The sequence below is a fragment of the Lagenorhynchus albirostris genome, chromosome 19 (assembly GCF_949774975.1).
Source record: "Lagenorhynchus albirostris chromosome 19, mLagAlb1.1, whole genome shotgun sequence".
Classification (NCBI taxonomy): domain Eukaryota; kingdom Metazoa; phylum Chordata; class Mammalia; order Artiodactyla; family Delphinidae; genus Lagenorhynchus; species Lagenorhynchus albirostris.
The window spans coordinates 59,622,437-59,645,124 of NC_083113.1; the positions used below are offsets into that span (position 1 = coordinate 59,622,437).

At 67.2% G+C, this 22,688-nt stretch overlaps 1 protein-coding gene across 8 annotated transcripts in view; it reads right to left on the reverse strand.

The window, feature by feature from the left end:
* Positions 1 to 22,688, reverse strand: part of PIEZO1 (piezo type mechanosensitive ion channel component 1) — a 53,947-nt gene that overhangs the window by 6,228 nt on the left and 25,031 nt on the right. For 3 of the 8 annotated variants that reach the window (XM_060129966.1, XM_060129963.1, XM_060129969.1), the window contains exons 2-33: positions 22,144 to 22,239; positions 17,474 to 17,596; positions 16,468 to 16,510; positions 16,243 to 16,381; positions 13,398 to 13,566; positions 13,038 to 13,251; positions 12,777 to 12,948; positions 12,580 to 12,693; positions 12,416 to 12,500; positions 11,607 to 11,707; positions 10,999 to 11,259; positions 10,253 to 10,364; positions 9,965 to 10,143; positions 9,656 to 9,804; positions 9,404 to 9,586; positions 8,922 to 9,047; positions 8,652 to 8,802; positions 8,352 to 8,528; positions 7,752 to 7,877; positions 7,474 to 7,674; positions 6,820 to 7,024; positions 3,890 to 3,994; positions 3,134 to 3,287; positions 2,672 to 2,915; positions 2,507 to 2,603; positions 2,244 to 2,415; positions 1,761 to 1,850; positions 1,590 to 1,684; positions 1,277 to 1,345; positions 584 to 684; positions 201 to 282; positions 74 to 130 (exon numbers count right to left, since the gene is read on the reverse strand). In XM_060129966.1, coding sequence (XP_059985949.1) covers positions 74 to 130; positions 201 to 282; positions 584 to 684; positions 1,277 to 1,345; positions 1,590 to 1,684; positions 1,761 to 1,850; positions 2,244 to 2,415; positions 2,507 to 2,603; positions 2,672 to 2,915; positions 3,134 to 3,287; positions 3,890 to 3,994; positions 6,820 to 7,024; positions 7,474 to 7,674; positions 7,752 to 7,877; positions 8,352 to 8,528; positions 8,652 to 8,802; positions 8,922 to 9,047; positions 9,404 to 9,586; positions 9,656 to 9,804; positions 9,965 to 10,143; positions 10,253 to 10,364; positions 10,999 to 11,259; positions 11,607 to 11,707; positions 12,416 to 12,500; positions 12,580 to 12,693; positions 12,777 to 12,948; positions 13,038 to 13,251; positions 13,398 to 13,566; positions 16,243 to 16,381; positions 16,468 to 16,510; positions 17,474 to 17,596; positions 22,144 to 22,239 — 4,392 coding nt within the window. The other 5 variants (XM_060129964.1, XM_060129971.1, XM_060129968.1 and 2 more) reach the window with 5 other exon arrangements.

A 22,688-nucleotide genomic window follows, 5' to 3' on the forward strand; every position in this document is an offset into this window, starting at 1 on the left:
GGCATGCGGTGCTGGAGGGACGGCTAGTGGGAGCCCCCCAGCGCCCCAGCCCCTAGCCCTCAGGCCAACTCACCGGCTACCTCATCCTCCAAGCCCTCTGCCAGCTCTGCCTCCTGGCTGGGGTCACCGCCTGGGCACAGGGGTGCTGGTCAGCGCCTTGCAGCCCCACCTCCCTGCAACCCGCCAGCCGCCGGACTCACCTGTGGGCAGCGGCCCTGCCTGCTCCTGCCGCTGCTGGTGCAGCACCGTCTGGGCATTGGTCACCCACGCCTGGTACGCCATCTGCAGGCCAGGGCCCCGGGTTAGCACGTGGCCTCCCCTGACCTGATCCCGTTAGCCGAGAAGCCTGGGGCCAGGAGGCCCAGCTGGGGGCCGTCAGCTCCCTGCGCCTGGGCAGGAAACGGGCCACGGAGCTGTGGGGGGAGGACTGGGCGGTGCATGCCGCCCACCCAGCACGTCCTGCTTGTCAGCGCCAGGCCCCGTGCTGAGAGCCAAGGGCCCGAAGACGGACAGGAGAATGTGTGTCCAACATACGCTGAGCCCGTCTGCAGGCCACAGCGGCCCCGCCAGCCCGCATGCTCACCTGGAAGGCGCTCTGTGCTGACTGCTGGGCGTCCTCGGGCTGCACCTCCTCCTCCTCCTCGCTGTCCGACTCGAACAGGAAGTAGTCCCCGGAGTGGATGACTGCGGGCAGGGGTCACTGAGAGCCGGCCGCCCCCGTGGCTGGGCTCCGCACCTCCCTCCTCCTCCCCCGGACCCTCAGGTCTGTCTCCTCGGTTCGGGGTGGGTCTGGGAACAGCCTAGCCACGCTGGACTCCCTCAACAGCCTACGACCCTGGACTAAGGCCTGCATGCCACCCTCCCCCCAGCGATGGCCACGGGGGCAGGAGGCGGTGAGCGGCACGCCGGGGGACTGTGGCACGTGTACGGGGCACGGGCGGGAGCAGTGGCACGGGACCAGACTGGGCGAGAGAAACGCGTGAGGGCAGGGCGAGAAAAGCAGGGGCAGTGCCGACCGGCAGCGGGGATCCAGCCTTCCGAGCCCGCGTGTCAGGAAGGAGACAACAGAGCGTGTTGTCGGGGACGTGGCCCGACGACAGCGGGGCTCAGCAGGGAACCTGAGAGCCCACGCACGGGGCTCCTGGGGGTGCTGGCCAGGTCAGCGCAGGGCGCGCCCCCTCCGTCCCGGCGGAGACGGCGGCCAGGGTGTGGGAGGCCTGCCTGGCGCACAGCAGCTCTGAGAGGGCAGCCAGGGCAGGCCAGGTGGGGGCAGTACCTGTGGTGTGGTCCAGCCAGGATCGCCACCACTGTGGCCGTGGCGAGGAGCCCCTTGCACTGCCGGGCCCTGTGGAGGGGCGGGGCGAGCGTGAGTCAGCGGGGAGCCCCCAGGGCAGCGAAGGGGCAGGCCACATGTGGTGCCGTGTGGGGCGCAGGACAGACCACAAGTGCGGACGGACAGTCACGGGCCGGCCACGTGGCCCGTGGGGACAGAGGGTGACCAAGCGGCACAGGGTGGTTGGGCTGGAAGCCCCGTGGGATGCCACACGGCACAGATGCAGGCAGGCTCCACCAGGCGTGGACACACTCACCTGACTCCTGGCTGGGGTCCAGGGAGCCCTGCGGGTGGCCGCGCCTGGCCCGGCTGTGCCTGTGCTTCTCCTGCTTGGCCCGGATGCGCTCCATCCTGCAGGGCGGGAGGTGGCTCAGCGCAGGGTGGGGCGGGGCCAGAGAGCCCGTGGCCCCACCCACACGGCACCTACTGTCTCTTCAGCTGGGCCAGCGACTTCTCCTCCGCCCTGCGGTGGAGCTCGATGGTCTTGAGGTTGGCAGCGTTGTAGAGGCCAAAGCCCCTGTGGGGCAGCAACGGGGGTGGGGCATTAGCTCCGGCTCAGCCTGGTGTCCCAGGCCCTGCCCACTCACAGCAGCAGGGGCCCAGCCCACAGAGCTCAACACCGCCTTGTTGCATGCTGCTTCTGTGAGAGAGAGAGACCCTCCCGCAGCCTCCAGGGGTAGAAGATGGGGGGGGGGAGCCGCTGGCCCATCAGCCAAAGCGCAGGGATGCGCCCTCAGGCCAGCGCGGTGGCCACGACCGGCCCAAAGCGCCAGCTGGTGGCAGAGCCGGGGCCGAGGCCACACACCACCAGGGTACTGAGAAGGTCCTAGCGGGTCTGTCTCCTTGGTTCTCCCTCTAGGGGGCGGGTCACGTCATGGAGGGACGGCCCGGGGTGCGGCGGGGGGCCCACCTGGAGGCCTGCAGGGCAGTGGCGCGGAGCTCGGCCCGGACGTGCAGGAAGTAATAGCTGAGGAAGACGCGGCGCTGCAGCAGCAGGAATAGGAAGCAGACGCTGTCCCACAGGACGCCCGCCTCCTCCACAGGCAGCAGGCAGTCCTGGTCGCGGCCCAGCATCTCCTTAGCTGCGGATGGACGCCAACCAGGTCAGGGTCCTGGAAGCCGCGTACGTCCCCACGCGCCTTGGGGCCCCGGCCGCCTGCCTCGCCCACTCACGGTTGTAGTAGCCTTTGACCGTGCACACGAGGCTGAAGAGCTGGATGACCCAGCAGAAGCTGCTCTGCATCTGCTCCACGAAGACGCAGGACAGGAGCTGAAGGCGGGAGGAGGGTCAGCCTGGGCGCCCCTGGGTGGGGGCTGGGGGCTGGGGGCCGGGCTCACCGAGAGCATGTTCTTGGAGACGATGACGGTGACGTTGTAGAGAATGAGGCAGTCCCATAGCACGAGGCGGGTGCGCGTGTCCTTCTGCTGCAGGCTGGTGCCAAACAGCAGCAGGTAGAAGCAGGCCAGCAGGTAGCCCAGCCCGAAGATGCTGACGCGTGTGGCCCCCGTGACAAACACCACCACCAGCACCAGCCAGAAGAGGTAGCGGAAGACGGCCACCTTCAGCATGTCGAGGTAGGACCTGCCGGGAAGAGCGTCACTCTGGGCCCTGGTCACCGCCGCCTCTGCCGCAGCCCAGGACCAGGGGAACTCCCGGGCGGCCCCTCTGCTGCGGGGTCAGCATCCGCCCCTCGTCCCGGCCACAGAGACACCCCTGGCAGCGCGCGTCCTGGCTCGGTCCCGCTTGAGCCCAGGCGCGTCTGTCGGCCCCGGGAGCCGTGCGGCCTCTGCGACGCCCACCTGCAGTGGATGAAGTTGGGCACGGGGTTGGGCTCCCCCTGCAGCGGCTCCAGGTCATCAGTGTTAATGCCTGCCACGTGCTGCCACTCCTCCGTGCGCTCGGCCAAGAACACCTGCCACTGCTGGGAGGCGCAGAGCAGCAGGAGGACGTCATCTGTGGGCACACAGGAGGCCACTGCCGCGCCGCGCTGCGCCGCGCCCCGGGGAGCGCTGGCTGCACAGAGGCCTGGCCCACGACGGGGTGCAGGGCACTTCCTGCCCGGCACTGCCCTCATCCCCCAGGCCCTGGGCGGAAGCATGCATGCGTGTTTACACCGGCATCTACACACAGCGTGGATGCACACACGGATGTCGGGGAACACGTGGCCTGTGTGCACGTTCTGCATATGTACACGTGGGGGTCTACGTGCACCACACGACTGTCAGGAAGTGACGCCAACGTGAGCCTGACTGCACACCACGTGGCATCAGTCTGCACACCCGTGTCCTCCCCCACATCCATACCTGTGTGCACACCTGCGCCCACACCGTGTGGCAGGAAGCGCACATGTGAGGTGGACCCGTGGGACCAGGCACACGGAACACGCCCCTGCGGGGAACTGTAGGACTGGACTGGCCACAAGGCCTGGACGGTTCAGCCCTCGCTGGCCGCACAGGAGGGTCAGCGCCTGCCTGCCCCCTATCCCGCGGGAACCCGCACAGCTTCCTGCATGGCCAGCAGTGCCGTGTGTGCACGAGGGGCCCCAGGGGACTCACTGATGAGGTTGGTGGCGTTGGGGGCACTGAAGAAGTCCGGCAGGTACAGCCACCTGATCAGGGCAGAGTTCATGGGGATAGCGCGGCTCCAGCGCCACGGGTAGTCTGTGGGAAGAGGGTGCACGTCACCCACCACCCCAACCCGTCCCCAGCGTCCCCGGGAGTCGCTTGGACACCCACTCCCACCCGGAGCCTCCAGAGCACACAGGACCAGCGAGCCCAGTTCTCACGGACGTGGGCGCCAGTGGCTGGGGAGGGGTGCATGGGCAGGTGGGCGGGGCACGGCCTCACGTGGTGGGCGGGGCACAGCCTCACGTGTGGGCCACAGCCGGCGTGGACCCGAATGAGGCTTCATTGTGCACCTGTCAGAACGGCTAAAATAAAACCATGTGGATGCCAAGTGCTGGCGTGGAGGTGAAGGGGCGGGACCACCCTGGGTGGTCATCCCAGAGAACTGAAAACCACGGCCACACAAACACCTGTGCACCATCCAATGAACGAACGTCCGCAGGAGCTTATCCCCGACATCCCAGACCTGGAAACGGCCCAGTGCCATCCGAGGAGGGAAAGGTCAAGCCAGCTCTGGTGCACCCAACCCGTGGAAAACTGCCCAGCAAGGAACGTGAGTGAGCAAAGCGTCATCCGGGCCACAGCCCAATGCACCTTAACTACATCTCATGAGATAAACCAGACTCCTAGGTTACACCATCCAAAGGCAAACCATAGGGATGGAGACCAGGGTGGGCGCTGGGGATGGGAGGGAGGCAGGGACCTGGGGACGGACACAGCTCTACATGCTGGTCAGCACCACACAGTGAATTCTACTACGTGGTTGAGGGAGCCCGGGACGGAGCGCAGACTGACAGGTGATCTAATTGGACAGCGCGTGTATAACGCACCTCCTGGGAGGGGCCGGGAAAAAAGGAGCTGCCCTAAGTAACTTTGCAAACGGCGTCTTGACAAAAGACAGACACTGTCCACCAAGACGGAGGAGGAGCAGTGACACCGCATGGCAACACGCACGCCCGGGGCCCAGGTCTTGGTTTCTGAATTCCACCCTCCAGGGTAAGGAACCAGGCGCCAGGGCGGGGGGTGGGGGGCGACTTCCTGGGATGGGGGCAGGCAGGGGCGGCTCCTGAGGCAGCAGCACCCGGCGGACCCAAGACTGAGGACATATCCCAGGGCCAACGCGGGTACAGTGTGGACACAGCACCAGCGACAGGAGTGCAGCAGAAGCCTGGGGATACAGGCCCAGAGTCTCTCTCTACAGATAAAGTAAACAACCGGATAGATCAGTAGGGAGAAGGAACACAGCTCTTCTTTACAGATGATGCCAATTGATCACCACAGGAGACAGAAAATCACCGTGAGAAACCAAACAGCCCCTGCGGGCGGATCCACCGAGCGCGCTGAAACCAGCGGGCGAGAGTTTACAGGGAGGCAAGACTCCTGCCGGGTCCTAAGCCTGCCCCGCAAGTGAACATGCGACAGCGACGAGCAGCGGCGAGACTGGCGAAAAGGGGGTGTCACCCGCGATGAGACACACCAGCCCTAGCGTGACGCACTGTGGTTTTCTTGCCAAAAGTGCTTAACCTGGTCTAAGGAAGAAACACCCATCGATGCTGGGGTGAGGGGTGTTCTACAAACGACCCCTTCCTGCTCCCCCCAGTCTCAAGGAGATGAAAGACAAAGGAGGCCAAGGAGCCGGCCGAGGACAGAGAGCGGTGGGGGCCCCTGGGGACAGTCACGCGGCCCGTGGCTCCGGCCGTGGTTGGTGGCCTGGCCCCCATTTTGGTTCTTAACTTTGGGTGCTGTGCTGGGTCGCTTCAGAGGCTGACGTTCACGTCGGGGAAACTGGGTGGAGAACGTTTAGGAACTCTGCTCTGCTTCTGCTACCCTTCAGCCAGAACTCAGAGACTGTAACCCGAAAGGGGCCTTTCCCAGGGCAGGGGCCTGACTTCCACAAACGCTGACGAGGACGTCAAAGGGCCTGCCCGCAGGGCTCCACGGGCACCTCTGAGACGCTCTGAACGTGAACGGGAACACAGGATGGATTACAAAGCGTTCAGACAGAACCCTGCACCCGCTGACAAGACAACAGGAAACAGAGCAGGAAGGGAGAGAAATCAAAGCTCCTCGCAGAGAAGCCAAGTAACAAACGTACCAGGAATAACAGAAATCAAAAACGTCCATTTTGTGAAGTCCTGCCAACGGGAGAGTCAGCAGACGTGGACGCGCGGGGCAGAGTGCTGGTCCCCTGACAGGGTGGGCTGGGGGCCCCCAACGCCCCGATGGCCACTTGACTCCCCGTCATGGACCGTTCCTACCCAAGCATTCCCCGGTGTCTGCGCTCTGGGGCACAATCCACAGAACCAAGTTCAGGGCTTTCTGTGAGCCCCCTGGCCTGACTCTGGCAAGCTCACAAGAGACAGAGGCTGGGACAGTCTTGACCAAAGGCGATGGGAGAAGAGGACGACCAAGCACTCCCGTCAGCTCCTGGTCAAAGCCAACAGCTACCAGGGACGTGGCCCTGAGGACGAGGCCGCTGAGTATGGATGGCGTATCAGACCGGGGGTGGATGGCCGTGCGTGGCCACCGTCTTTTGAACACAGAGGGTCCAGGGTGGCTGTACTGAGCGTGGAGCCCAGACTGACTCCCATTTGCCTGGGAAGAGCGTACAGCTGCTCCTTGGACTATTCTCCCAACCTCTCCGGTTGTTTGAAAGTTTTCAAAATAGAACGTTGGGCAAAAAGGAAGCAGAGGATGAGGAGAGACCAGCGAGGGAGCCAGCACGACTGCAGCCCACAGAGTCCATGCACGGGGAGGAGGGGGCTGAGGCCACTCCAGGGGCTGGGATGCCCAGGTTGGGTGCAGCCACGCACGCCCAACTCACCCCGTGCCCACCCCAGCCCGCAGGCCACCCTGCTCACCAATGCACAGGGCAGGGGGGACGCCCAGGCACAGCAGGTACTGGTAGAGCAGGAAGAGTGCCAGGAAGAGGCAGTAGCTGGGCCAGAGGCGGGCGATGGCCTCACGGCGCCGGCGGGTGAGGACGGCCACCAGCCAGCAGCCATGCAGGATGACCATGAAGTTCATGCGCTGTCCGATCACGTTCACGGCCATCAGGAAGCAGATCTGGGGGTGGCACAGCGGGACAAGGTGACCAGGATGGGGACGCAGTGAGCCGGGGGAGGAGCCCTCCTGGCTCTGCCTCTGGGCAGCCTCGGGCGGTAGTGCTTGTGCCCAGGGTGGGGGGCAACGGCCCAGGCTCACGACGGCCCAGGCCACCCTCCTGGAGGGACGGAGAGGCTGGACACGTCTCGACGGTGGGGGGAACCAAGGTAGGGGCACCATGGCGGAGTCGAGACGGAGCCCCTCTCCAGCCGGGGCCCCAGCCCCCTGCCCTCACTCCGCAGGCCCCTCTCCAAGCAAGGCCAACTCAGCTGGAGGACCTGACACCCTCGGTGGTCCCCCCTCCCCCCGCGCTGGGCCTGCCCATTGCAGAAGACCCCGCAGGGGGTGGCAACGACCCCCAGTGGCTCAGGCCTGCCCAGGGAGGGGGCGAGGGTCGACGCCCGTCTCACCTCCAGCCCGAACTTGTAGAAGAAGAAGTTGACGAAGTACTTGAGGCAGCTGGGCAGGTCGCGGTCCAGCTGCTGGCGGGTACCATCGGCGCAGACGGCCTGGGCCGGCAGCGGGGCCAGCTGGCGCCGGCGGCGGTGGTAATCCTGGCAGCGGTACACCACGGCCTCGAACACCAGCAGCAGCAGGATCTGCAGGTGGCTCTGGGGGGCGTGGCCAGTCAGGCCCCGCCCAGCCCCTGGCTCCACCACCCCACCTGGCCCACCTGCCCCGCACTCACTTGGATGTAGCCCAGGTTCGGGAAGCCCTTCCGCACCCCGAACCAGTTGGCGGGGTCGATGGGTCCGCGGTACAGCAAGGACTCGTGGATCTCCGTCTTCTGCAGGTTCGTGCTGTTGGGAAAGGGCTGGGGGAGGGGCGGCGTCAGCACCTGCTGCCCACCAGGAACCGGACGCTGACCCCAGGGACCGCCAGCCCCACGCGACACCCCCGCTGCAGACACAGCCCCGACGGGTCTGCGCCGGAGCACAGCTGTCCCCAACCAGGGACATGGGGCACTGTCAGCCTCCAACCCGCCTCAGTGGGCAAGGGAACATGGATGGTGTTTGGGGACAGGGAAGCCACCAGCAGGGGCTGGGAGAGTGAAGAGAAATCTGTGGGTGGGCTTCCCTGAGCAGCCCCGCACTTCTCTCCAGTGGACATCAGGCCTCTGTGCCCCTCACACCAGGACCTGCACTTCCGTCAGGAAGTCAGCCGGGTCGGGACACATCTCTGAACCCAGATGTCTCGACCTGGAGAGTGGGTCCTCCGCAGGAAGCCCAGGCCCCAGGGACAGGCCCTCGCATCCGTCCCTCCACCCGAGCTGGAGCAGCGGCCGCACCTCGGTGCAGTTGCTGGAGTACTCGTGGGGGCTGACGACCTTGAGCTGGTACAGCATCTTGCACACGATGATGATACAGGTCCACACGGTGGCCAGGCAGGAGGCCATGGGCCGGAAGCGGGGGTAGGGCAGGGCGAAGGCCCACAGCACGACCAGCAGGAAGTTCAGCACCGACACCTGTGGGCAGGCGGGCAGTGGCAGGCGGGGCTGCGTCCTCCCCACGGGCCCACGATCCGCAGCCACGTGCCGGTACCGGCTCCAGGGAGGCCAGCGAGAGTGCCTGAGCGTGCCCACACTCACCTCATTCAGGGCCACCCACACGGTGTACAGGGCCACCATCTTGAAGACGTGCAGCTCTAGCAGACGCCGCGTGAGCACTTGCGCGCGGGTGAGGACATCCGAGAAGCCGGCGGCCAGGTCCAGGAGCCGCTCAGCCACCAGGCCCCACTTGCTGGCTGGGGGGTTGGGGGGCCAGTGAGGAGCGGGGGACAGGGCCTCTGTGGCCTGGGCCGTCCCGTCCCGTGTACTGACGGGGCTCCGGGGCTCAGGATCCGGGCACCTTGAGCTTACCCTCCGGGACCTGTATGGCCTGGTGGGGGCCGGCCACGCCCAGCCCCTCGTCTCTGGGTGCCGCCTCCTCTTCCTCTTGCTGCAGCAGGGGGGTCCCGCTCACCGTGTCCTGCCTGGGACAGGACCCTGAAGTGTCCTTCCCTCCCACATTCCTGGGGTGCCCTGCAGCCCCTCCCGTTCCCGCCTCCCCAGGGACAAGAGAAGCCCCACCTGCCATCCCACCCCGGCGCTGGGACCCCTGTGCCGCAGCCACTAGGTGGGAGAGTGGGGCCCGGCTTGACGTCGTGATCCCCGCGGGATGGAGAAAACATCCAGTACCTGAGGCCCCGGCATCTGCAGGCAGCGGCCGAGGGCTCAACCCTGTTCCGGGTCTCCCGCCCTAACCATACAGACTCCATTCCTGCCCGAGACCGGCCTTCCCCTGTGCGGGCTCAGGGGACACTCTGCAGACCCCCAGGCCCCAGGGGGGAGGACGGGCGCACCTGTGAGCCCAGCGCAGGGTGCGGGCGCTGGGCGGGGGGCGGTGCTCGGGGTCGGTGAGCTGCATAAAGGGCCTGTGGAAGTAGTGCAGCTGCAGGATACAGGCGAGCAGGAAGAAGCCCGGGACCAGGATGCTAGAGAAGAGCTCGGACACGCTGAACTGCTCCAGGCCCAGGTCCCCCAGCCTGCGCGGGAGGAGCTGTCAGTGCCACCAGCGCGGCAGCCGCCGCCCACCCCCCACGCCCAACACTCACTGCTCATCCGTGAGGCCGGTCAGGTTGCGCCAGTAGGCGGGGAAGTCCTGGAACTGGAAGGTGTAGACGGCCACCAGCACCAGCATGGTGTAGGCCACCACCAGCCACCAGAAGGCCTTGAGCAGCTTCCGCCACAGGCTGTAGTAGACCTGCCGGCGGCCAGGCGCGGTGAGGTCAGCCCGCGCGGCCCTGCAGGCCCGCGCCCCGCCCCTGCAGGCCCGCGCCCCGCCCCTGCAGGCCCGCGCCCCGCCCCGCCCCGCCCCCCGCCCCGCCCCTGCAGGCCCGCGCCCCGCCCCTCGCCCCCGGTACCTGGAAGAGGATGAGGCAGAGCAGGAACAGCAGCATGTAGACGATCTTGTACACGACAAGGCGGCCGGCGAAGCTGACCATGATGAACATGCCACCGCACACGTAGACCCAGTACTTGGCGTACACGCCCCTGACCAGCTCCCCCAGGCTCCGCAGCAGCGTCCGCGTCTGGGTGGGCTCTGCGGGCCAGGCGGAGGGGGGGGCGAGCGGGGTGCAGCTTCAGGACCGGGCAGGTGGCGGAGGGGCCGCGCCCCCCTTCCCCCTCCCCCCACTGCCCGGCCCGCTCACCCGCGGCGGCCACAGTGACCTCCATCAGCGCCACGGGGTCCCGCGCCCTCTTCAGCAGCTTCTCCTTCACAAACTGGCGCAGCAGAAGCCAGAAGGTGAGGGTGCACAGCAGCTGGGGGGCAGGGGCGGCGGGACTGAGTGGGGCCCGGCCGGCGGAGCCGGGAGCCGGGGTGAGACCGCAGCAGGAAGGCGGCCTGCGCGGCCCCCGCGCGCCAGCCTCCCTGCAGGCAGAAGCTCAGCCTCTTGTACGCGCGCACGAGTTCACGCACAGATGCACACGCTCCCACACAGCAGCCCCTGCACTCACACACCGCCTCGTCTGCACACAGACCCGCAGGTGAACGCGGGGTCACAGGTGTTTGCACACTTGCAGGCTCCTGGGCTTGCACAGTGAGATATAACTAACTCACGGGCCCCCAACACGTGACCGGCAGCAGCACGGCCGTCCAGGTGCAATGGCCTGTCCCAGAAGGGGGCATGGCAAAGACACAGACGCCCGCTGAGACCCAGGGGCCGCGTGCGACGCTCACAGAGCCCGTGTCAGGCAGATGGGGTGGCACCCCCAGGAACACGAGATCATCACTCGTTCACTCAACAAACGCTCTTCGAGCAACTACTCCGGGCCGGCTGGGTGACCCCGGTGACCACCAGACATGGGCTCCGGCTTCCTGAGCGCCCACGGCACTAGAAGCTGAACGGGCAGCATGGCGTCATCACAGGCACGCAGGGGGCGGGAAGAGGCTCACCATGGCGCCCAGGTCCAGGCAGGGGTAGCGGGTGTGCTCCAGTCCCAGCTGGCGCAGGCTGACGGGGCCCAGGGCGGTGGGCAGCTCGGGCCGCAGGTCCATGGCCCACACGTAGCGCAGGCTGCAGAGCGCCAGCCCGTAGAGCAATATGAAAGGCGAGCAGAGCATGGCCATCTGGTGGCGGCTACGCACGGTCCAGATGAGACAGGCCCAGAGCAGCAGCACGAAGGTCAGCCAGCTGTGGTAGGTGATGCTCCACACCTGGACGGCCAGGGCGTGGGTGGGGCTGCGCGGGACACCCGGCCCGGCACCCACACCCCGTTCCCCCAGGCTGATGAGGTGGTGGACCCCCGGGGCCGGGGGCGTGTGTGCTCCGACAGGAAGGCCAACCTGCCCCGTTGGCCCGGAGAGCTGCCCAGGCACACCCACACCCCCACCGCACGTATGCGCACACTCACACACGCGGCTGGGGGCTGGCCGGGGCTGCTCCTGGCCTAGCAGGTCACAGTCCCAACCGCTTCTGGTGACAAGGCACCAGGACACCATCTGTGGCGAGGGAGCCCGCGGGAAGCCCCAGCCCGAGGGGTGGCCCAGGCCAGCGCCCTTACCATCATGGCAATGAGGGCACATACGTAGCTCTGGTCCATGATGAGGTGGCCCAGGCCGTGCAACGGAGACGTCTCCTTAGGCCCAGTCAGCCTGGGGCGCGCTAAGGGGTGAGGGCAGGGGTCACCAGGGAGGCGAGACCCCTGCTGGGGAAACTCCAACGTCAGTAGGCCCGAGCCCCTTGCCTACACCCGAGGGGCCCGAAAATGCAGACAGCACGCTGCAGCCGCAGCCCAGGTGGAGGGGGGGCCACACCTGGCACAGGCTCACGGGGCACTGGGGGAGGAACACACGGGCAAAGGGCCCGGGCTCCTGTCCGACCCTGTTCCCGATGTGCTGTGGGACCCTGGCCAGTCCTCGCCCCTCTCCAGGCCTTGGCTTCCGAGACTCTGAAGGGATGGGGTGGAGGAGATTGCCCTGATTCCCTTCCAGCTCCGTGAGCACCCACGTCCCCAGATGCCAGCCCCCGAGGCCAGCGGCTTCATCCTCTGCTTTGTAAAATGGAAATTGAGGCTTAGCACAAAAACAAAAAGGAAAAGGAAAGAGCACCCCAGAGCCCTGCCCTGGGGACACTGTCTTCACAGCTCCCAGGGCCGCAGAGGCAGCCCAAGGCAGAGCAGTCAAGGTCTCGGGGGACTGGGAGGCAGGTGGGGAGCGGGTGGGAGCCTGGAGACCCCCGCAGGGTCTCGGGTTCCATGAGCATCACAGATACGGCGCCCGCCCTGGGTGGCCCCAGAGAGGTGCGCAGCTGGACAGGCTGACCGGGCGAGGCCACCAGGGGGCAGCACCCGTGTGGCCGCATCCTACTCACCGGGCCGCTGCTGGACAGGGCTGTGGCCCGTGAGGTCGTGCACGATGCAGTTGTCCTCAGGGTCCGGCGGCACAGGCATCGTGTGCTGCAGACAAGCCAGGGCCCGTGAGCCGAGCCTGGAGGCGTGGGGGCGCCAGCCCCGCCGCTGGGTCCGGACCCCTCACCTGCGTGGCCTCCTCCTCCCTGGTGGCTGGAGCCCCGGCCTGGCCCTGGGGCCGCTGCTCCACCTCGGTCAGCTCCACCTCCAGCTCCATGTCGCCCCCGGCCGCCTCCTTCCCCTGTGGAGGCCGGAGGGGAGAGCTCAGCCCCCCGCCCCGGCCTGAGGGGTGCGGGGACGCGGGGCGCCGGCCTGGGCACTGACCCGGTCCGCGGGCCAGCGCGCTTGCAGCTTCAGGAGCGAGGTCACGGTGTAGCAGAGCAGCAGCAGGATGCCGGGGCTCACGTACACGGGCCAGTCATGGCTGGTGTTGAGGACCAGCGCGTTGGGGCTGGAGCAGTTGGGGGGGGGCACGAAGTCCTTGAGCCCGAACACCCTGCCCACAGAAGGTGCGTTACTGACCGCGGCGAGGAAGTTCACGGGTGCGAGGCGGGCAGGGCCGGGGCCCCGTGGGCGAGCGCTCACCTGGCCCAGATGCTGGCAGGCGGGAGCATGGACTGGGCGAGGGGCGTCTGGTAGCAGTAGAGGCAGAGGAGATGGCCGGCGCCAAAGCAGCCCACCGTGACGCAGAGTGCGCTGAAGCCCAGGGGGCTGATGGGAAAGTGGCAGGCCCACCAGGTGCAGACGGTCAGGAACAGCAGGAAGTAGACGCTGGAGAAGGCTGACGGGTGGGCGATGCCTGCAGGCCAGGCAGAGGCGCACAGCGTCACGCCCGGCCTGGGCAGCCTGACTGCCGTCTCGCTGCTCAGTGGGGAGCTTGGCTGCCGAGACCCCTGCCGGTGTGACCGCCAGCGGTGGGGTCCCAGCTCCCTGCCCAGTGGGTACCTGCCAGCGCGAGGAGCACTACGGCCAGAGTCCGCCCAGCGGCCACCAGCAGCCAGTGCGCTGTGATCCGGAACCGGGCGGCCAGCCAAGATCTCCGCTTGTGGGTCAGTGCAGGGGCTTCCTGCAGCCCCACCAGGGAGCCGGTGTCCACGCCCCCATCATCATGGTCCTGCCGAGGTCACAGGGCGGGCGCAAGTCAGGTGCGTGGGGAGGGGCCACCCCTGCAGCCCCACACCCGCCGCGGGCCCTCCGAGGACACGGGGCCGCCAGCCTGAGCATGGCTGCGTGCTGCCCTCCAGGCCCAACTCCGCCCACCGTCTTCCCACCGCCTCGCTCGGGTTCACAGCCCTGGAGGGCGCCCACTGTGGCAGCAAGACACGCTCCTGCCAAGGCTTGGCGCTCAGATGACCGACCCGCGCAGGCTGACCTCACGGTGCTCTGCAGCCCCTCAAGGGCCTCTTCGCTCCGCACCCCCACCAGGGGACCCCGAGGACAGGGCAGGCCCACAGGCTCCTGCATCTGTCCCCGCTGCCCTTGGCCTGAGAGGGCCCGCGTGGGGATCTTTAGGGAAAAGGAAAGCAGGGCACAGCACAGCCACGTGTGCAGCTCACTCTACAGTCACAGGGCGCCTCTACACCCTAGCCTCGGCCCCACGGCACCTTCCTCGTCAGCACAGCGACGGAGGCTCGGAGGGGACCCCAAATCACACGGCCAGGGAGGACAGCGCCCAGGGTGCCGCCGCCTCCTGCTCTGCTGCCCAGTGGGGCTTCTGGAGAGTGAGACGCACACCTGGGCGGCCCTTCCCGGCCTCAACGGCCTGCGGGGCGCAGAGACCCACCAGGGCCTGCTGCCCTGGTCCCACCTCAGGGTTTCCCAGAACAGAGCAGCTTCCTGGAACCAGGGAGGCCAGGGGGAGGCAGAAAGAACACACTCTTTGTCAGACGCCAGCTGTACCATGGGCGCCGTGCCTATGCCCTGCCCCGGGGCGGAGGCGGCCCTTGGTGTCCAGGCTGACAGCACGGGCTCAGGGGCCCGGCGCCCCGGTCACTCACACACCGGCTTCGAGTCGGGGGTTAGGGGTCTTGCCTGTGCAGCCTTGGTGAGCCCCCTAACCGCTCTCAGTCTGTTTCCTGCCTGTCAAATGAGGGTGGGGCACGGGGCAGGCCCCAGCCCTGGGGTCAGAGCAGTACCCAGGGTCCCCCCATCATGCACCAGGACGGGGGGATAGGGGGACAGCTGCTGGAAGGCACTACAGCCAGGCCCGAGCTCAACCCTGCCCACAGCCTGGCCCCGGCCCTGGGAAAGCTGCCGTGGAAAATGAGCGTTTCTGGGAGTGGGAAGAACAGAGGCAGCTGCTGGGCAGAAGGACAGCTGCTGGGGGCCGCCCGCATGGTCCAGCCCACCCAGGCCCGGCTCCAGCCCCGCCTCGGCCGGCCCCCCGGGACGCACCTCCCACCGCAGCCCCAATGACCCCCTCAGGGCAGGCACAGACCCACGTGTGCCAAGTCAGGACGGGCGCGTGTGCACAGATCGTGTGCAGCCGCGTGTGCCGCGGCCCTGCCGGTGGCAGCATCCACACGGGCGCTGGGGCTGCTTCTGGCCTTGAACGCCGGGCGCCTGTGATGGGCCCCCGTGGCCTTGCTCTGACGTCTGTCTACACCAGCCGCCCCGGGGCCGGAGGTCAGCCCCCAGGGGCTGCCAGGACAGCCCTGTGCTCCGAGGGGTGACGGGCAGCGTGGGCTGGGGAGCTGGCCCCTCCCGCCCGCCCCAGGCGTGGGAAACAAGTGAAGCTGTTCTGGGAAGCCCCGGCTCTGCTAACGAGGAAACCAGAGGCCTCCCTGGCCCCTGCGCCCACCGGTGCCCATGCACCGGGGAGATGGAGGGGGACGGCCAAGTCAGGGAGCCACCCTGAGGGCAGGCAGCAGGGCGGTCCCAGCCCCACTTGACCCCCACAAGTGCCTGGAGAAGCCACCCCGCCTCCAGGCCCCCGTCTCCCCCTCTGAAATGCGGTGCCAGCCTTGTCCTGCAGGACTCGGGGGACAGGCAGGTCAGCTGTAGGCGGAGCCCCGTCTCAACCTGCGGTAGGCAGTCCCCTTCTCCCTGGGGACTGAGGCCCTCGTTTCCGCACGCATCAGCTGCTGGGCCAGCGGACACTGGGGCTGAAGGCGTGAGCCTGGGGCCCCCCAGGTCCTCCCAGGCAGGGACCCTGGATGGCCACAGACCCGGCCCAGCCCTGGAGACCAGGTCCTACTCGACAGAGGCTGAGGCCGAGTGTGAGGGGCCCAGACTGGGCTCGAGACCACAGCCCTCGTGCAGGGACAGGAGAGGACACGGAGGGTAGAGCCCACGGGGACCCCGAGGACTCTGGCGGAGGGCCCTGCTTCAGGTCTCTGAGCCGACACAGCCCCTGCCTTGACACACACGGCCCACCGATGGCCCCACTGTGGGCACGGCTGCTCAAACATCGTCTGTCCCTCTGTCGGTCCGTCCTTTCACCCATCGGCCCCTAGGTGCTCCCTGACGGCTGGCGCAGGTCATCCTCCAAGAGCGCTGACTCCCTACTGCCCTGCGGCCCCGAAGACCCTCTTCCAGGGGCAGCCCGAAAGGCGCAGGCGCTGCCTGGGGTCCCTGCACGCGCTAGGACCACGCGCTGCAGTGCTAGCAACCCCCCACAGGGACGTGCACTGGACCTCCTCCATGGCCATGTCTCTCCATGATGGGCACGTACGGACTTTTACAACTAAACCGTCCACGTTTGTAGAAAGAAAGAGATAGAGAGAGAGGAACAAAGAGAAGTACAATAGTCCTCAGGTGGCTGGGACACAGGCGCGCCCCCATCCCTCACCGGCTCCTGGGCGCGCTGGCTCCGCCGGGCCGTCCGCGTACGGCGCCCGCAGACGCCAAGGCACAGGGAGGAGGCCGCCAGGACACCCAGGTCGGGGGCCACCAGGCGGATGGCGTTCGGCACGTCCTTCAGGTCCAGCCTGTGGAGGGTAGGGAAAGCCGGTGGTCGGCTCGGGGGCAGGTGCCAGCAGGGGGCGCCCCGGGAGCTGGAGGCTGGGGGACTCACCTCGTGACCCCAATGTGTCGGGAGACGGTGTCCCAGGTGCTGCCTGCAGAGAGAGGCACGGGGGAACCGGGTCAGGCGGGCGGGTGCTGAGAAACCCCTTCTGTGTTGCCAGGAGGGCCACGGAACCCCTGGTGTCTGGGGGTGCTTGGGAACCTGCCTCCGCCGGTGGGGTAACTGAGGCCCAGCCGGGGAAAGCTGGGCAGACCAAAGCCCGTTACTTCCGCCTGGCAGAATGGGTTTCATGGCCCAGCCGGGCGCTGTGTGGCCCGGGAGGCTGGGCCGGGCTCTCGGACCCATCGGCCGAGGCCGGCCGCTCCTTGGGGGCCCGAGGGGGGAGGGCTGGTCTAAGAGCCGCCAGGACCAGAGGGCCCTCGAGGCACCTGACTTCTCTCCAGTTTCTAAACTGCAGGAGAGGCACGATCTTCACGGAATGAAAATGGGAAGCGGGGTGGGACACCCTGCCCGCCACGAGCCGCTAGGACGTGGAGGTGGGAGACCGCACCGGGCAGTGGGGATGGGAGCCCAGGGTTCCGGCGTCTGAACACTGGGGCGCTAGTGTCAGTGGAGGTGGGAGGGCTGGGTGCCGGCTGGGGATTCCATCCTCGGGGTGAAAGCGCGCAGGACAGTGGGCGGGCGGCACACCAGGGCCCGCCCCCTCGGCCAAGTCGCTCTGCCCCAGAGGGCTCAGGAGGAAGATACGAGACGGAGGGGCCTGCGAAGACCGGGGCTGCCCGGACACAGTGCTCTGGGACCAGCACGGGGCCGGGGCTCAGCCCAGCCTCACGGCCACCTATTACCGGGGCACTTAGAGCTGGGCCATTTGGGCCGGATGTGAATCGTGGCTGGGCTCAGAGGCGGCCCACATTAGGCAGGGCCTGGGTGAGGCAGGGCGGCCCCTGAGGCTGAGCTGACCTTTCCGAGGAGGCTGAGGCTCCTCCACCCTCCCCAGGCTCTCCCCCGGGCCTGCTGCCCCCAGGCACCCCCTTCCCGGCCCTTCGTGACTCACAGCTCGGCCCCAGAAGCTGGTCCAGGTTGGGCACGGTGTGCAGGCATATCTGGAAGGTGAGGTGGGCTGCCAGGAAGAGGAGGCTGAAACCCAGCAGGGCTCGCAGGAGGCGGCCGGTGTGACCTGGAGGCAGAGACGGGAGCGGTGGGGCCGGCATGCAGCCAGGCCTGGAGCGGGGGGATGCGGAGGAAGCAGACCGCTCAAGGCCACTCAGCCCTGGCCACCGGCCGAGCCAGGCTGTGCGCACCAGCCCGAGACACGCACCCAGCACGGACCCAGGGTCTTACGGGGCCGTGAGAAGTGAGCTCATGCAGCACCCCCCTCCTACACCAGCCCACTGACAGCTCACCCAGCCCCGTGGTCCAGCACTATCACGACCCCGATTTACAGACGGGAATGGACACAGAGAAGTGAAGTGACTTGCCCACAGTCGCACAGCAAAGAATCAGCAGAGTACACAGTACACCCATCCTGCCTGCGCTTGGTCTTGTCCCCTTCCTGGGGCGTGGAGCAGTGGGGGCAGAGCCAGTGCAGGAAGGAAAAGCTCCCTCCAGCTTTGCTCATGTATCCCGGAAACATCTGTGTTGCTGCCTGGCCCTGGCAGTGGGGTGCTGCCTCATGCCCAGTGCGGGCTGAGAGCGTGCACCGTCCAGGGAAGGCCCCACCCAGCACTCAGCCACACCGCCTATCGAACCTGGGATGCTCTCCTGCCCACGCAAAGCCTCGGGCTCCGAGAGGCGGCTGTACCCTGGGATTTCACACGATGAGTTGATGTATGGGAGGAGGAATGAATGGATGGATGGACGAAGGGATGAGGGGACGGATGGGGAACAAATGGATGGGAGGATAAATGGGTGGATGGGAGGATGAAGGGTGGATGGATAGATGGGAGAAAGGATGGATAAATGGTGGATGAGAGGATGTATGACGCGGCATAGATGGGGGAATGGATGGGAGATAGATGGGTGGGAGGAGAGATGGATGGATGGGGGATGATGGGATGGGGGATGATGGGATGGGGGATGATGGGATGGGGGATGGATGGAAGAATGGATGGAAGGAAGGAGGGATGGATGAATGGATGGATTGGAGGACAGATAAATCGGACAGATGGATGGGAGGATGGGTGGGAGGAGAGGATGGATGGACTGGAGAACAGACACATGAATGAATGGGTGGATGGGAGGACGGGAGGATGTATGGATTAGAAGATGGGCTGGATGGAGAATGAGAGGATAGAGGGATGGCTGACAGCAGTGTTGGGTGAGGCCAAAGGGCAGCTCTGATTTCAGAAGGGGAGGGGGGTCAAGCCAGTGTGGGGCTCCTGAATCGCCCAGGAGGGATAAAGGGTGTGGCAGGCGACCACTGGAGTCTACCAGTGGACTCCGAGGTTCGGCCCTGAGTGCCAGAAAGAGCGAGTATCGTTGGCGGGCGCGCACGCGTGTGCGTATGTGTGCGTGTGTGTCAAGGGTGCGTATGGGCGCTAGACCACACACTGCACTTGCTGGAAGTGCCGCCTGCCTCTCCTTGACCTGGGGTCACCCGTTCGGCCACGTGAGGCCTGCACAGCACAGGAGCGCCGCGGATGGACGGGGCCTGCCTTCGTGGGCAGGCAACCCCGCCTCTGCCGTGCACCGTGCAGGGCAGGGGTCACACAGGAGCCTCTCCTCCCGAAGGAGCCGGGGCTCCGCTCAGGGACTTTAGGCTCAGGCAGGAATCTGGAGAAGCAGGAAGTGGGGCCGGGAGGCTGCGGCTCCAGGAGCAGAAGACAGGGAGGCTCGTGGCAGGTACAAGGGCATCTGTCTGCCCAGAGCGGGCACCGGGGTCGAGCCCCAAACCTCCCTGACGCGGCTGCTCAGTCTGCAAACGCTCCAGGGCATCTCCGCCCTCGGCACTACCTGCCGCCACGAAGGCCCCGCTCCCACGACCCTGTTCTGGGGCAGCCCCAGCCCCCGCGGGCGCAGCGCCCACCCCGGGCCCGGCTCTGGTGCTACGGAGAGCGGCATGCAGACCTCGCCCTCCTGACGAGATGCGCGTAAGCGGAGCTGAGGGAAGGGGCGTCCTCCGGTCGTCCGAGGCTCTGTCACACCGAGGACGGTGCAGAGGTGGGGCAGGGAGAGACAGGGTTCCCACGGGGGGGGACCAGAGTTGGAGCACGAGGCCCTGGGCGGGGGCAGCGGGAGGCCCACCTGCTCTGCCGACCCCGGGGCGCCGTCTGCTCACAGGCAGGAGGGTGCAGGTCTGGGGAGGATGGCGGAGCCTCTCATCCCCTCATTCGGCAAAGACAGGGAGCCTCCCGGTGCACTGACCGCTCTGCGAGGTGAACCGGGCCCGCCCACGCGGCCCACCACGTCCCAACAGCACCTGAGCTCAAGCAGAGCCGAGGGGCTCCGGGGCAGGCGCCCCCTCTCCCGCGAGCCGCCGCGGGGCTGGGTTTGTTCTAAGGCAGGGGCAGGGCCTCCCTGAGTCCCTAAACATAATCAGGTCGCCAGGAGCTGACCCCCTCGGGTCCACCTGCAGCTCTGCGGCACCTCTGCCCTGCCCTGCGCGGGGCACGTGGCCCACGGCCGCCGCCCCAGTGCCCGGCAAAGTGATGGCCCTGACCCCTCTCCGCCCTGCACAGGGAGCCGGGGTCAGGCTGACGCCCCCACGGGGATGGGGCCAGGAATCAGTCGGCGCCCACGGGCACCCTGCACAGCCTCAGACCTTCCACCAGCTGCCGGCGCTGAGGCCCAGCTGCGGCACAGGCACGGGCAGGCCTCACGCTTTCCTCTCTTCTGCCCGGAAAAACCCGGCACCCTCCCTGTCCCCGAAGGGCCTCTGGGGCTGGAGAGATGGACGGATGGAGGTCAGGCGGGCAAGTCTTCCCAGCGCCTCTCCCTCTGCTCCCTGACCCCTCCCCACTCTGGACTCCTGCCCGGGCCGGGAGCCTGTGCTTCCACCACTGCCAATTAGAGGAAAGTGTTCCCAGTTGCTAGTGGGCAGGAAATACTGACGGAACAAGCAGCTCTGAACCGAAAGCCCGGGAACGGGGTCCACGGAGAGGAGAGGAAGGCCCGGATGCCAGACTCTGCCCAGCAGCCCTCCCCAGGGAGCTGCGAGTTGGGGGGCAGCTGGGCCAGCTGGCTGGGGAGGGGTCTGGCCTGGGGTCCCCCGTGGCTCCCTGCTCTGCACCCGTGCTGGGGCCCCTCCCCTGAATTCTACCCACACTGCAAGATCAGGGCTCCGTACGAGTGCCCCAAGTGGGGAGAGAGGCTGAGGAGGGCGTTACCGCCAGATGCCACAGGCCGGGGAGGGGTGACCTGCCACCCTGTAGAAGGCAGAATGACACTCCTTCGGGGAAATCCATGCCCAATCCGGGGGCCCTGGGAGTGCTTCCTGACACAGCAGAGGGGAACCAACGGTGCCAATCAGCTGGACTTCCAGCAGGGAGCTGCCCCTGGCTCCCCTGGAAGGGGAGGTCCTAACTGTGGAAAGGGGGCAGGAGGGCAGAGTCAGAGTGACAGGGCGGGACTGTCACTGACAGGCCATCGCCAGCCTGGGCGATGGAGGGAGGGGCCCCGAGCCAAGAAGCTGGGAAGCAGGTGCTCCCAGAGCCTCCAGGAGGGACCAGCCCTGCGACACCTGGGCTTCCGCCCCATGAGGCCCGGGCCAGACTCCGACCTCTGGACTGTGGGTGGGGACGTGCTGTGTGGCCGCTCAGTATGGGGTGGTCTCGGCAGCCACAGGCCACGCCCGAGGCCCCAGAGTGGCCAGCACCCCCCGGGGGCAGTGCGTGGGCACGCCTCCCTCCAGGGTCTCGGCCAAACCCTCGGCCCGCCGGGCACGGGGGGTCACACCCTGGCTGTGTGACCCAACTTGCTCCCTGGGTGCCTCTCTTCACCCTCCAAAACCTAACGGCCTCCCTACCCACGGGGCACAGAGCAGTCCCCAGGCACCTGTCCTCACCGAGAAGCCGGGACGGCGGCAAGTCCAGAAGCACCCAGAGAGCACCTGGTGGGAGCCCCAGCGCGAAGGGACCCCTCAGCCGTGCCCCCTTCCCGTGCCACCTGCCTGCAGGCCTGCACCTCCCTTCACAGGGGCCCGTGCTCTGCTGCGCAGGGGGCAGGGAACCTCCTACGCAGGGATCCTCTCCGCTCCAGCTCCTCTCAGACGAGCCCGTGCCGTGGGCACCACCGTCCACACCGTCCTGGGGGCCCAGGCGCCCTGATGGGCCTTCCCACCCGCAGCAAGCCGAGTGCACGTGGATGGAGCCTGAGTCCACGACGGGGCTGGGGAGCCGGCGTGGCAGCTGGACCTAAGGTTGGCCGCAGCCGCTCAGGGCAGAGGGGCCGCAAGGACGGCGCTGGGACAGGGTGGGGGTTGGGGGAGGGACCCGGCGGGAAGGCGGCCCAGCCCACGGCCAGGAGACGCCCCAGGGGCATCCTGCATCATGGCCCCTGTGGCGTGAGGTCAGAAAAGAGATTCTGAAACCAGCCAAGGGTCCTCCATGAAAAATGAGACCAGGACCACCCATCCTTCCCTGGAGGCTCCTCAACCGCAGAGAAAGTCCATCCCTGCCCGGTGCTGCCGGGGCCCCAACGCTCCCCCAACCCCAGGCCCCTGAACAAAGAGCTCCGAGACCCCGAGTCACCGCCCACCCCCCCCAGCAGAGCCCCGCCCGCCCTTACCTGGGATGCTGTGCCCGGAGGGGCCCGGGAACCAGGGCAGCAGGAGCAGAAACAGCAGGTAGACCAGCGAGAGCGCGTTGATGCGGAAGAGGCAGGCTGCGGAGCAAACAGGACACGGTCAGCCCGGCTGCTGGGGGGTGGGGGCAACCAGCCCCGTGCCCCCCGACCATCGCCCCCCGAGCCTCTCTGCCGTGGGTGCTGTGCGTGTCACCCCTGCGAGGCTGCCACCTCCCTGCGTGGGCGAGCGACCTCGCTCAATGCGTGACATGTCACTGTTACCGGGAGCACCACGCCTGACTTAACGACGGTTCTGCTGTCTGTTGACAAGCGTGGCCGTCATGTCTGCATGTGTCGCAGGCACCCGCCCCGCGGAGCCCCCATCACGGGGCCAACCCTGAGGTCACAACATTCTCCCGACTTGCTTTCTCTCCTTTGTAAGATGTTTTTTCAGTCAACACACAGCACAGCTGATTTTGGGGTCCAGCTCTCTTAGCCTCCTCCCCCCACCTCTGCCTCCCAGACAGCTGGGTACACCCACTCGGGCC